Source organism: Haliotis rubra, unplaced genomic scaffold (assembly GCF_003918875.1).
Source record: "Haliotis rubra isolate DU_JTF1 unplaced genomic scaffold, ASM391887v1 Scf82, whole genome shotgun sequence".
Taxonomy (NCBI): Eukaryota; Metazoa; Mollusca; class Gastropoda; order Lepetellida; family Haliotidae; genus Haliotis; species Haliotis rubra.
The window spans coordinates 740,556-755,453 of record NW_025767546.1 but is presented as its reverse complement, the minus strand read 5'-3'; the positions used below and the strand labels follow the sequence as shown (position 1 = coordinate 755,453).

General features: G+C 42.1%; 1 protein-coding gene across 1 annotated transcript; it reads left to right on the top strand.

The window, feature by feature from the left end:
• The first annotated feature begins 9,727 nt into the window (after positions 1–9,727).
• Positions 9,728–13,132, top strand: LOC124262021 (tektin-3-like). The gene is made up of 9 exons (XM_046696440.1): positions 9,728–9,874; positions 10,093–10,271; positions 10,387–10,472; positions 10,658–10,795; positions 11,361–11,431; positions 11,774–11,917; positions 12,007–12,229; positions 12,512–12,666; positions 12,776–13,132. The coding sequence occupies exons 1-9, from the start codon at positions 9,777–9,779 to the stop codon at positions 13,005–13,007; spliced, it is 1,326 nt and encodes a 441-aa protein (XP_046552396.1). The 5' UTR covers positions 9,728–9,776; the 3' UTR covers positions 13,008–13,132.
• Positions 13,133–14,898: the final 1,766 nt, after the last annotated feature.

The window sequence follows — 14,898 nt, the reverse complement described above, 5'->3', positions numbered from 1 at the left end:
GTTAGCCTGTTCATACATCAGCAAGTACATTGTAAATTATCATACCTGGTCTTTTGACCTTGATAGTTGTACATGTTTTTCAAATAAAATCATATAAACTAATGCGTGAGGTCCTTTATTCTTTGAGAGGATACGTTCAAGTTGTAAGTGCGGCTAAAGCAGTACACTGCGTTTGGAAAGCCGCTGTCAAAGGATTAAATGTCCGACCTGCATGTTGCCCTTTAGGCAAGACACTTCATCGATTGAGTGTCAATCCAGTTCTGTATGGTTAGAATGCGCATTAGAATTCTAATGAAAGAATAGTTCTTTAAGAATCGCCATGATTGACCAGCTTCCTGGTCAGACAGAAAAGTGTTTGTAAGCACTTCATAAACAGAGGCGAGTCCTTCGCGGCCAGTTCCAGTTGGCGACAGAAAGCATTACATGACTTTCAAGCGTGTTGATGTCGGTTTGAGTTACTGCAATGTACACAACCTAAATCCAGAATACGCTGGAAATACCAATATAAATGTACTTATGGTCAAATGGAAAAAGCTGGATGAAAACCGGAAAGCCCCATTCTTCTAACTACCTATCCGATTTGAAAGTATATGCACTCTCCAGTAAACAGTATGCCTATAAAACAGAAAGTCTCAAAGTACCTTAAGCAGTACATTATGTTTGGACATCAACTTCATGTCCTTCTTGTCCGACCCTTACCTTGTCCTATGTGCTTGGCTATTCCTCTAGCTATTTACTCGCTTCGAGAGTACGTGCTATACCCATCCAATGTGACGATTTCAGATGTCTGAAAACACATACCTGATGCACTTATCGTAATAGGTTAAATACACTTCCAGATTATGAATTCACTTTTGGAAAATAGTATGTTTCAAAATATCTCTCTAATACAACAAGGTATGTGCACTTTCTGTTTCAAGTCTTTTGGATTAGCCTTGATACGTGAATGACCAAACAATGACCTCTAAATTGAGTGACATATTTAACAGGTGTAAATGATTCACCTCTAGATGAACATTTAATCTAATGTCAAGGATCATGATGGGACAAGGAATTCCAGTTTTCTCAAACGAGCTACTGAAGCTGGACATGGACTCAATGTCAATGTTAACATTGTTGAGGGCATCGTGCTGCTAGACGGTACAGAAATGAGTGTGGACCAAACCAAGTGCCACAACAATCCAGTACATGCTCAGTGTTTCAGAGGAGGGCCTCCCTTAGAAGCAACCTTTCTTAGCTTAGGTGAAATCGGCAAACCTGAGACGTGAAAAAAAGGCTTTCTCTTTCTTGCTAAGGACCAGTCATTTCCCATGCGAAACGATTTTGCATTAAAATATACATTTGAAATATGCAATGAATTAAATGAGTCTGTCCACAATTTTCAGTGTATGCCCAGCATTGGCACAAATACATCATCTTAAGCAACATGAGGGCGTGATTTCTTCTTTCTTCACCATTCTTGTGGTTTTGACTCAGAAGTCCATCCATGGTACAACCCATAACATATTGAGGGCGTCATGCAAAATTAAAATACACCGCTTTGATGGTCTATAGTACCAAGAGCTATAGCTATAATTTTTTTTGTTTAACGCCGCACTCAGCAATATATTTACACTGCGACCAAGGCAGTATAGGTCTCCAAACATCAGGCTTATCACAAGGGTAATCTAAAGCTATCACTGTCATGAGAAAGAGAAATGATGGGTGATTCATTATGGATATAAAATACAAGAGAAACAGTTTCCCAGTCACTGTTTTTTAAATGACAATATGAAAGATATACTTTGGTTATGTATGCTTGTATGATGTATTGTATTAAACCTCGTATATTACACGTTGCTGTGCTGAAGCAGCCATGATTGATCCATAATATCTACCAGTGAGATGTATATTACACGTTGGTGTGCTGAAGCAGCCCTGATTGATCCATAATATCTACCAGTAAGATGCCTATAGATATGAAAAGGAACAAACAAACAATAGTTTGGTAAAGCTGGAAGAGTAGCCTCCCTTGTAAGTAACATCAATAACAGTTTGGCGAAGAAGATGGTAAGAGAGACTCAAAGGTTATCTGCATTTAACTAGTTTAAGACGGTTAACTTTACTTCACAGTTGTGTCAACGCGTGGTATATGGTCGACTGGGGAATTAGCTCATAATTAAGATGAGGTGTGCGTTGACGAAGACGAAGGAATACGTTGAGCTCAAACTTCTTTAGTTACATGACAAACAAATACACAAGACATACATAAGGTGAGCGGAGTACCTGCTCAACCCCAGGGCGTTTCCTACGAGCGGCATTCTCCTGCTCGTGGTCGTCCCTACAGACAGTCGGAATACCGGACTCGTACTCTGTTTTTCCATGTACATGTAGATGTGAGCATATATATATATACAGTTTTTGACAACAATGGACAGGTGACGACTCAACAATGGAGAGATAGAAAAACAATAGCACTTCCTTGACCAGTTGATGTGATGGCAGACACGACCAAGGGGGATGACCAATTAAGGTTATAAATGTCCTATACAGTAATTAATTGCCTGACAAGTCAATGTACAATGCGGTAGTGATAAGGATTACATAGAATACAGATTAGCATCATATAAATAATTACAATAAAGTCTCACATGTCTTGAGTACATAGTTTTTACTTTTAAATATTTGGACGATGGCTGTCCTGAATTAAACCCTATAATAGTTATTTATGGATATATGGCTACATCAAGATTTGTTTAAAATTTTGTCAAACTATTTATAATTCTGGATTAATGCAAGGGGACATTTTGAATCCCCTGTTGTTTGGGTTTTCATTGAAGACCTTGAATCATATACACAAAATAACTAGTGTAAAGGAATGTCTATATACAAGAAAGAATTTTATTATCATTTCCAGAATTTGAAGTTACTGAAGTTAAATCGAAGTTTCAGTCATCATCTGCCAATGCGAGTTCTAAAACTAAATTTATTTATAAGAAAAATATATGTCTTAAAGATTTATATGTATCGTACAAATAGCCCCAGGACTAAGTGTTGCTTAGAAGATCTCAATCAATTAAATGTTCTGTAAAAGAAAATGGTAGCCCCTACATAGTTTTAAAGGAGGACAGGTTCATATCTTTCTGGGTGAATTGCATCTGTCATGTGAACAGATAAAACACAATTGATCACGACAGTTCTTGACCTACTTAGGGTCATATGAATATGTAATATGTATATGCTATGTCTACTTTATTTATCATTACAGAAAACTAGGACCATGTACAAACAACGAGTGGGCTGATATCCACTGTCTCTATGGAACCACATTGAAGGACCATGTACAGACAACGAGTGGGTTGATATCCACTCTCTCTGTGGAACCACATTGAAGGACCGTGTACAGACAACGAGTGGGTTGATATCCACTGTCTCTATGGAACCACACTGAAGGACCATGTACAGACAACGAGTGGGTTGATATCCACTGTCTCTATGGAACCACATTGAAGGACCAACGAGTGGGTTGACATCCACTCTATCTGTGGAACCACATTGAGGACCGCGGGTTGATATCCACTGTCTCTATGGAACCACACTGAAGTACCGTGTACAGACAACGAGTGGGTTGATATCCACTGTCTCTGTGGAACCACACTGAAGGACCATGTACAGACAACGAGTGGGTTGATATCCACTGTCTCTATGGAACCACACTGAAGGACCGTGTACAGACAACGAGTGGGTTGATATCCACTGTCTCTATGGAACCACACTGAGGGACCATGTACAGACAACGAGTGGGCTGATATCCACTGTCTCTGTGGAACCACATTGAAGGACCATGTACAGACAACGAGTGGGTTGATATCCACTGTCTCTGTGGAACCACATTGAAGGACCATGTACAGACAACGAGTGGGTTGATATCCACTGTCTCTATGGAACCACATTGAAGGACCGTGTACAGACAACGAGTGGGCTGATATCCACTGTCTCTATGGAACCACATTGAAGGACCGTGTACAGACAACGAGTGGGTTGATGTCCACTGTCTCTGTGGAACCACACTGAAGGACCATGTACAGACAACGAGTGGGTTGATATCCACTGTCTCTGTGGAACCACACTGAAGGACCGTGTACAGACAAACGAGTGGGCTGATATCCACTTTCTCTGTGGAACCACACTGAAGGACCGTGTACAAACAACGAGTGGGTTGATATCCACTGTCTGTATGGAACCACATTGAAGGACCGTGTACAGACAACGAGTGGGTTGATATCCACTTTCTCTATGGAACCACACTGAAGGGCCGTGTACAGACAACGAGTGCACACTGAAGGACCGTGTACAGACAACGAGTGGGCTGATATCCACTCTCTCTATGGAACCATATTGAAGGGACCACGTACAAACAACGAGTGGGTTGATATCCACTCTCTCTGTGGAACCACATTGAAAGGACCATGTACAAACAACGAGTGGGTTGATATGCACTCTCTCTGTGGAACCACATTGAAAGGACCATGTACAAACAACGAGTGGGTTGATATCCGCTCTCTCGTGGAACCACATTGAAGGGACCATGTACACACAGCAACTGGTTGTCAGCATGGTTAGATTATCTTGCTAATGGCAAAATATAGCTCGTCCACAATTTTTTCTCAGTCAGTCGTAACGTATACCGTAAAGCAAGGAGAAATGAAGTTATACAAGATCAATTCATTATTTAATACTGTTAAAAAATCGGTTAACATTTACATATCAAGGGATGCTTACTTTAACCCAGACCAGGCAAACTGTAGTGATTATTTAACATAACCAAACAAAATGCCAACTGAGTAAACTTCTAGTCTTGTCTTGTAATGAAAACCCTTCCAACTGCATGAAACTGGTACACATTCAGTCAACCAACACTTTATCATACAATGGATAGTGTTCTTGGCAGGAAAAAGCCAACGGATATTTTAGGTATCCGTTGGGGTCATATACGGATATCGATGCATATTAGAGAGGTCATATGCAAATTTCAGGGACTACTTTCACAGTGTAAACAAACATGGCGTCAAGGGTCGGCGGTCGTGTCCGGATTAACGGCCGTGGTTGCGGTACTGTCAGTGCTTTGATCCCAGAAATTCATGCCTGGTTTTGATAGATGGAGTAGCTTACAAAGCGAAGATAGAAATTCATAGGCTTACGAAGATACCAACATCAGTTCCCCGACCGACTGTCAGTGTTAGCGAGAGATCGGTGCACAGTGTCACGCTAACATTAAAGCATATTTGGTTGTTCAAAAGGTTAATTGAAGGTTTCTGAAGTTCCACGTGAGTTTGTTGTTATTTTTCAAACGTAAGCTAAGATTTGTTGACAAAAATACGTGCTTTAGCATAAAAGCTTACTGGGAACTAGATAACCGCTGAGTGATCAGGAGAAAATTATGTCACCGGGCTTGTGACGTAACGTATTACTCCGTACATATTTGTGACATCATAGACATTCCACGAAGTTTAGTTTCATGATTTGTGGCATTTGAAATCGCATTTTTTTAAATCATAAAGCAAAAATGACATTAGATGATAATAGATCATTATCGTGTAGTTTTGGATGGTTAATATCCTGCATTAGAATAAACACTATATATTCAGCTCGCCAAGGCTCGCTAAATACAATGCTTATTCCTAATGCAGGATATTAACCATCCCAAAACACACTCGCGTGATAACCTATATTTATGAGAAGATCAGTAGCCAGATCCCGATAGTAGCTCACAGTGTACCTGCATAGCGTGGCAGATGCGTTCAGACGTTGTACTGATCACGGATGTTGTCCACATGTACATTAGATAGAGGATATTATATGAGTACCGATGTCATACTTTGTTTACGACACGAGTGCCTAAATGTTGGTATTTCCCGAGCGAGAGCAATGCAATGGCCAATTGTGGAAGAGTCTGAGGCGTGTTTAGCCGCTGACGTACACGTCGATCGAGTTCATCCCATAGGTGTTCTATCGGGTTTAGATCTGGTGATCGGGAAGGCCATGGCAAGACATTGACGTTAGAATTGACAAGGTAGCGGACCGTGCCGCGTGATTTATGTGAAGTGGCGTTGTCATGCTGGAACAACTCTCTCTGTCGGTCCATAATCGGAAGCACGTGACGTGCAAGGACTTCGTTGATGTACCGATTTGCTGTCAAATTGCCCTGAACCATCACTAAATCAGATCTTTGTGTGCTGGATATTTCATTTCTCCGACGGTAAGCACCCTGTCTTCCATCTCGCCGGTGAAGAAGAAATCGTGATTCATCACTGAACCAGACTCGCCTCTACTTTCTAAGGTGCCAGTTTCTGAATCTACGACATTGGCGCCGATGGAACTCTGTCACAACAGGGGCGACAACTTCACGCAATTTGGTCGGAAATTCTTCTCAAACCAGGGATGCGTTGTGCAGTCTCCACATCTGGGTAAGACAATGATGCAAGTGAACAACTCAGATGTAACGATCCTGGCCCTGGGTGGTAACTCTTGCACAGCCGCTTCTCTGGCGATCTTGGTCGGAATTGGTCTGCAGGAAACTGCCCAAAGGGCGAGATAGGGTGTTCTGATGAACGTTGAAATGTCAGGCAACTGCAGACTGCGACTCCCCAGCTTCAAGGCGGCCTATGGCGATGTTTCGATTGGCGGCACTGAGTCGTGGCATGATGATTTCCTCTTTTCCAGGCAAAAACGAATGACAAGATTAAACACAACGTTTGCCTTTTTATAGTGATCAATGCCGCATGCTTTTTCGCTTACTTGCACGTCCAATTTGTGTTACATGTTTTCTTGGTGACGTTTTGGCGAATATTTCTTCCAACGCTTCAAAAACAAGGGGGGAAGTTACAATTGCCGCGTTTTGGCGCTGAAGCTGTTTACAATCACACAAAGTATATTTGTATTGAGTTTGCCGCAGCTACATGATTCCAATATTCTCAAAATCACCTATGCGTTTCTTTTTTTGAAGAGTGTAGTATTGTTCATTTGAATGTCTTCATTCTAATATCAAACAAATTGTATCATGTAAACATTTGACTTAGTTCAATGCTTCTGTTATATACACGTATACTTCATAGTTGTTTCTTCTTGTAAATCACATTATGAAACTATTATAAACATATTTCACATGACCATCTCATTTCTTTTCATCGAGTCGTTCAAAAGGAGCAGAAATTTCCACTTATCAAAATATCACCCAGTCACATACGCGCATGCATTTAAATACGAAAATCTCACTAATTGCAAACATTCTGATCAGACTGTCACAGTTACAACCACTTGACGACAATGTTTCACATATCTTCCACACATTTTTGTAACCGACCATTAGTTTTCTTTTACAGTAACTACATGTATTCAGTTTTGTTTATTTCCAGTAGTCATGGTATTTAATTTGGTCGTTTGTATTTCTAAATAACAGCCACATAAATGTTTAAACAACTCATCGTTACATTGCTTTCACATATCTTTTATATGAGATTATTGGGCAGCGAACATTTGATGGACTGGATCAGCGTATGCTTGCCAACTGATTTACTTAAGCCAGATTTCACGCAGTGACGGTGTAGTTAGGCCTGTCGTTAAGCGGACTAGGAGATAAGACGGTAACTCTAAGGTAACTTGGTATATAAACGTGGGCCAGTGTGTTCCTAGCACTCACTCCTTCTCTCACGGTCCCAGTCTCCACACAGGAAAACCTGCAGTCTGTCAGGTAAGTGGCACCAACTACACACTTCTCTCTCACGGTCCCAGTCTCCACACAGGAAAACCTGTAGTCTGTCAGGTAAGAGTGGCACCAACCACTGAATGACCATCTTTAAACTTATCACTACATGTAGCTGTTCTGTATTAATCTACAGTGGACCATTCTGAAAACCAGATATGGTCTGAAACATTTTGGTTGAGGAGTTCCCATTCAAGGATTATTTTAATTTGTATGTTTGGTGCCTTTAACATCTGTAAGTAGTTGGACTCCATGACATTAGCCGTAAATGTACGTGTGGTCAGTATGTAGGCTTTATACTGGCGCTGTGTTTAATTATCAACCTTTTCATCCGTCCACGTGACTCTAAGCATTTTAAGTATTATAAAAAGTATCATCACTTAAGGCTGTTTGGTTGCTATCATACGTTGCCATGCAACCCCAACTGAGAAGAGGCGTTACCCAACTCACTTTATGCAACAAAACGGCAGATATTTAACACTATATACAGATTATCAACTTAGCTATAAACTGAAAGGTAGTGTCCCATTTATGACAGCGACTTGGCCGCTGATCCGTTAAGGTGTCAAGTTGCGCTGTCAAAACTGGGATAACTAGCTGTACCAATTAAGGGTAATCCCCTACAATGTGACTGTCCATAGAACAGTTACGTGAAAAGGAAAACAACCTGTAAATGAAATAAACTGACATGAAAGTAAACGAATGTTATATTTTACATTATATTTCTCTTCCGATAATTCATGTCATATGACACAGCAAAATTATTAAATCGAAATTCATTTCATTTTTGTTCAATCTTCCTAGTGTTTAAAATACTTTGAATGACAGTTATAGTCAGTAATCAGCTTAGAATTAGTGGATCCAGTGAATAGTCCCGAGTGTCACCACCGATGTTGTTGCCCTCTTCAAAAGGGGAGGTAACTGTCTTTCTCCAGCATGTTTCCTTTAGCCTTCGTTGATCAAAGTCGCCTCTGATATTCTGAAAACGCAGTTTCAGTTTATATCATAGTGTATGTGTTCCTTTAGCCGGTCGTTAATAGTGCTGAAACCCAAATATTCCTACAGACAGCAATTAAGGATTCCTTGGTGTAGATTTATTCCTGCCTTCTCTTCACCAGTACACTGAAGGGCGTGAAAGGTACATTTTATGGATTGACCGAGCCAGAGTTGCATTTAATTACTTTGGCAAACAAAACTGTTTTGTCAAACCAAAAGCGAGTGGTCTCATTCTGGTCTTCACAGACCAAGCTAGGCAACACTGCTGTCCCAGTACAATATAGACATTCAGATATCGTTAGCAGTTTGCCGCTTGTATCTGTCAGCTCATCTCATGCTACCACTTAGAGCTTATCCCTTTAGCTGGTGATTAATTCCCAGGACCAGTGATTACCTTCGCATTGATAGTCTTAAAACGTGTGACCATGACGTCATCGGGGACAGGCTGTGATGCATGACATTGGCCTGCCCTTGAGCTTGCAAAGCGGCAGCGACCAACTACCATGACTGGGTTCCGTGGCTCAACACAGATTATAGCCATGGTGTTTTCACACCGACTGCGCTTGATGCGATTACCGGTTGGGCAATGTACCAAGTTTCATATCCAGTATGAGATAATCCGATTCGGGTGGAAAGTTTTTAGTGGCGCAATAATCGCTTTCCGGGCGACGCGTGGTTTGGACACCATTCATGGATGAATAAATGAGTTCGCTGTTACGCCGCTTTTAGCAACATTCCAGCAATATCACGGCGGGGACTTCAAACAGCATTCATGGATGAACCAATCAATGGATGATAGGAATCGATAACAGACTGTGTATTAATGTTTGGTTCAGTACTAACTTCTGAACGGTTCCTTGTAACCCTCTCCTGTTGCTAACGAGTTGGAAATAAGCCAGTCGGTAAACTTGAAAGAAATTTGATACTTATATCACGTAATCAATCCTCAGTTTCTCCAGTGTTAACATGTGCTCATTTCCCTTCCAGCATGTCTTCCTACGATTTCCCATCCCTTGCCCGAACCAGCAGTGCTACACCAATGATGGGGGTCCTGCCCTACGTGGCCGACAAGACGGTCTCCCGCCATCTTGGTGGTGCAGGCGGGGCTCATGCCAAGTCGTACTTCAACCCAGCCACGTGAGTTCATCTTGCCTTATCTGTCTCATACTGGGCCTACATCCCTTGATGTCCATCAGCTCTGAACTTCCATTCTAATTAACCATACCTGCAGGGTCAGCATATCAACTCACTACTCAGCCCGCCTATCTTAAATCGAAATTATGGCATCATTTATCAGCATGTACAGTTTGATGATATACCTACTCGTTTATCAACTTGTACATTAACATCAACAGCAACAGCGTCAACGCTCGCTACACCCATTCCGACTGGTCCCTCTCCAACAACGTCAACTTCAGTATGTCTGATAAAGAGAGGGCCTTTGCCGAGCAGGTGCGCGCTGACGCCTGGCAGACTGTGAAGGAGACGGATGCACAGACCAGGAACAGACAGACTGACGTCACCAAGAGGCTAGGTGAGTCAGCTGGTGATCTAATCCACGGGGATGAAACCCATTTACTTCTGTAAAGGTACAAGTTACTCCAAGTTAGAATTAATACAGATCGCTAAATATAACCTTTCCCTTGTAGGGGATCGTGTTTATGACATCACCTTCTGGAAGACCGAACTGAATAATGAGATCAGCGCCATGGCCACCGAGACAGAGAACCTGAAGGTGAGGTGTCGAGCCATGCCGAGTGATCAACTGCAAGATGTTCTTTGTTCTCCATCAGAAGCTATTGAAAGACTGGTGACAGAATGGCCTCCTGTTCCATCCTTTTTCAACCGAGGTCTCCTCTCAATAAGGCATTGCTTTTTTTTACCTTGAATCGTATATATAAATGTTACCAAATATTTCAGGAGTACAAGCGCACCCTGGAGAAGGCCCTCGCTGACACTGCCAACCCCCTGCACGTGGCCGAGGAGTGTCTCATGCACAGGGAGAAGAGGCAGGGCATTGACCTCGTCAATGATAAAGTTGAAAGAACTCTCGTGAAGGTCAGTCCGCGAAAAACTGGTGCTGACATAACCCCATCATTAACCATCTATTAAGCGTTTTACCTTGCTACACCGTGTCCGAACCATCGTGAAGGTCCTGGCTAGAATATTGATCTTCAGTAACCCATGCTTGTCGCAAGAGGCGACTAACGGGATCGGGTGGACAGGCTCGCTGACTTGGTTGACACATGTCATCGGTTCTCAATTGCGCAGATCGATGCTCATGCTGCTGATCACTGGATTGTCTGGTCTAGACTCGATTATTTGCAGACCGCCGCTATATAGCTGGAATATTGCTGAGTGCGGCGTACAACTAAACTCACTCACTCACCCGAACCATCGTAACCAACACTTCACACAGACTGTATGCTGGCGCCTATATTGCTACAGACACATGTATAACTACTGTTGTGTTAACGCTTCAAAGTGTCAAAGCTTCTGCCATATACACATCAAGGAAAGTGTTGCATGTATATACAATGACTATTGTCCAAAATGTATTTGAGCCATCCGTACACACATTAAGCAATGCATGTACAATGACTGTCCATCACTGTGTTGCCAGGAAGTTGACGTCATCAGGAAGTGCCAGGCTATGATGAAGCAGGTCCTTGAGAAGGCTTACGTCCAGATCAAGTGAGTAGCTAACACCGAGAAAATAGCGACTGCTGTTGTACGCCGTAGTACGTAATGTTACAGGTATATCATGGTGGTTGATAAGTCATCTAGTCCAGCTCAACCGGAGGGTTCAAAACATATTTGGCAAAGAGACGCAGTCATCGTATTGTTACCTTGTAATCACTCTTGTGAAAACACGAGATCAGTCATCGGGCTGGCAACATCTGGTACCCTTGATATACTAGGGAAAACAACTGTGACTGCCCTCTCCGGTATCTTTATCTATGAAAGGAAATTATTACCTGTTAGCTCTTGGAGTGAGTACTTCCGGTATTTCACTGGTCACCCTCTCACCACCAGGATGAACCGATCTGCCCAGCACGCTATGGAGGTCGACGCCAAGGACAAGCACCACGCCCAGAATCTGGATGACCGCATGCAGCAGCTCAAGAATAGTTCAGCTGGCATCGGCTACTACCCCGGCATTGAGGCCATCGACAACACGTAAGTGTACAGTGACTTAACACAACACTAAAGACATCCTATGGCTGTAAGTGAGATATCTGTTGCTGACGGCTTTCTCTCTGTTGTAGAATGACCCTCCCCGCGTCCTGGGCGCAGTACACCCAACAGAACATCGCCCGCTCCCAGAGGGAGAGGGCGTCGTCCGAGAAACTCCGCGGTGCTATTGACACCTGCCTCCGTGCGTGCGCCACCAATATGTGGAGCAACTTCAACACCGTCAACAACAACTTCAACACCCGAATCCGAGAGTCAGAGGACACTAGAAACAAACTGCAGGCTCACTTGCAGAGGGTAAGCTGCATGAAGTCACAATGGAGCAGTCTTTTCCAGGGACGCAGTGATTGTTGAGCCACATACTTTGATCATTGGGCCAACAATTTTCCAAATCATTTTGAAGTTCTGTCCTGAGTTTACTGAGCGACCTTTACCTTGCATCAGCTATGTCACAAAAGCTGCTCACAAGTTTAAATAAATCTACCGAATGGGACAACAGAAAATATAGTAAGTTTTGACACGTCGCGTGACCTTTGCACTGAGTATATCACAAAATAACTTTCCTTCCTCTTCCTCTAGACCATGCAGGAGATCTTCGACATGGAGAAGAACATCGAGCTGCTGAGGAAGGCAATCAAGGACAAGGAGGCGCCGATGAAGGTGTCCCAGAGTCGTCTTGACGAGCGAACCAGGAGGATCAATGTGGAGCTCTGCAACGACCCCGTCATGATCTCGTGAGTATATTTCCTGCAAAACAACTAATCTCATAACTACAAATATGAATTTAGATAATATTTAGTCCTAAGTTCTATGAATGTTAAATATTCTTCTCTTCAACTGCAGACTGCAAAATGAGGTGCGCGAGATCCGTGAGTCTGTCCGCATCCTGAAGGAGCGTCTCAAGGCCTCCGAGATGTCTCTGGCTCGTCTCATGAAGACCAAGGCCACTCTGGAACACGACATCTCCGTCAAGGAGAACAGTCTCCGCATCGACTCCCAGTGGTGTATGGGAATGAGGAAAGGTTTCCCTATGGACCCCAAAGTTGGACCCATATTCCAGATGCCTACATATTAGGGACTTGAACAGACTCTGATAGTACGTACATGTATGTACATAGGTTTGAAGGAGTTGCATGAAAGTGTTCAGTTCACCGCTCCAAGATGTACCGTCATTGGCAGCCAGTTAGCCAGTGAGTTCCAGTCAGCCTTTCATACATCAGTAAGTTCATTGTAAAATGTCAATCCTGGGCCTTTGACCTTGATAATTCTGCGTGTTTATCAAATAAAATGTTATATGATATGTGATTTCTTTTCTTATCAATATTATTCTGTGAGAGATAGATAGGTAGATGAAGAGAGAGAGAGAGAGAGAGAGAGAGAGAGAGAGAGAGAGAGTAACCAATAAACGATCATTCAACGTAAATATATATATGAGCGGTAATCAGGCAATCAATAATACTCCAACATACTGGAAACACGTGCTGCACACAATTTGTCAATATGGTTGAATAGCTACAAAAGCAGCAAGCACACAGAGGTAAACATTTCATAATTGCAGTATGTGTACTGCATACTGACGACAGCACTTCCGCTTTTATTTCCCACTAAAATATCTTACATTTACCATTGAAATACGTGGAATTTGGTTTTCAAAGCAAATACAACAAAATATAGTGTTTTCGCACTTATCATAAATGTATATCACACTGTAGTTGGTGCTTGATTATACGATCATATATATACCAGGGGCACTGTAACTACGGGTTCCTGGGAACAAGAAACTGTATATAACACTGGTCCGCTTCAAGTAGTACGAGCAGCTAAAGCGGTACCTTAAGCATAGAAATCGGCTGTCAAATTAGTACCTGTTCGAGCCAGGTTCGAGCTATAGGGGCTAAACACTTATAGTTTGGACCGGATTCACTTCATGTTTTCTACTCCTCTACCTACATTAGTCACTATATATAAGATAATGGATCCTCAGGAACATAGTTTCTTACTAACTTACATTTTCTCAATCATTTCCATGAGTACACAATTTCTGAATGTAAATATATGTCTGTACAATCACAAGTTTGATATTCCCGACAACTTGATAAATAGCTGATGCAACTCCTTGGCCGCCATTTCCAGGAGGCGACAGAAACCATTATATATGATTCTCCATGATGCCTTCAGTTTTAGGAAACACACTTGACACAAACCAGATTAAGGTACCTTATCCCTGGTTATCTCCCATTTGACAGACACCCAATTGACAGACACCCATTTGACAGACACCCAATTGACAGACACCCAATTGACAGACACCCAATGACACTAGACTGACTGAGTTTAGTTTTACGCCGCTTTTAGCAATATTCCAGCAATATCACGGCGGGGGACACTAGAAATGGGCTTCACACATTGTACCCACGTGGGGAATCGAACCCGGGTCTTCGGCGTGACGAGCCAACGCTTTAACCACTAGGCTGACACACACACACACACACACACACACACACACACACACACACACGATTGACAGACACTGAACTAGAAGGTTAATTAGGGTAACACCTACGGGTATAATGGAACAGTCCACTGTCCAGTGAGTAAAGCAGGGTGAGCCTGAAACAGGTTCGTTACTGAGAAGTTTGATTTCGGGTAAATATAAATTTGTTGTGATTAAATGATAAATGATTTCTCTTCTCAAAATTGATTTTACTATAAATTACTATCGAATATAAAAACAGGTTTGTCACTGAGGTTTGATTGTGTTTATTGATAGAAAATACCCATCCCAATAATAGCATATGTACAACAGAAATTAACTGAGAAAACGTTTTGTTGGAGAGATATAGTTACATGTATATGTACATATTTGAAAACATTCTGATTTGCAGTAAATGAGACACCTGCATTGCCATGTAAGATACGATTAATACCAATCATTGTTCTAATTTCAACAATACTTTCTAAAGATT

Excerpts from the sequence above, each read along its gene's own strand:
- LOC124262021 (XM_046696440.1), top strand. The coding sequence starts at position 9,777 with ATGATGGGGGTCCTGCCCTACGTGGCCGACAAGACGGTCTCCCGCCAT. Across the intron at positions 9,875-10,092 it reads TCGTACTTCAACCCAGCCAC|CAACAGCGTCAACGCTCGCT; the intron begins GTGAGTTCATCT and ends TAACATCAACAG. Across the intron at positions 12,230-12,511 it reads TGCAGGCTCACTTGCAGAGG|ACCATGCAGGAGATCTTCGA; the intron begins GTAAGCTGCATG and ends CTCTTCCTCTAG.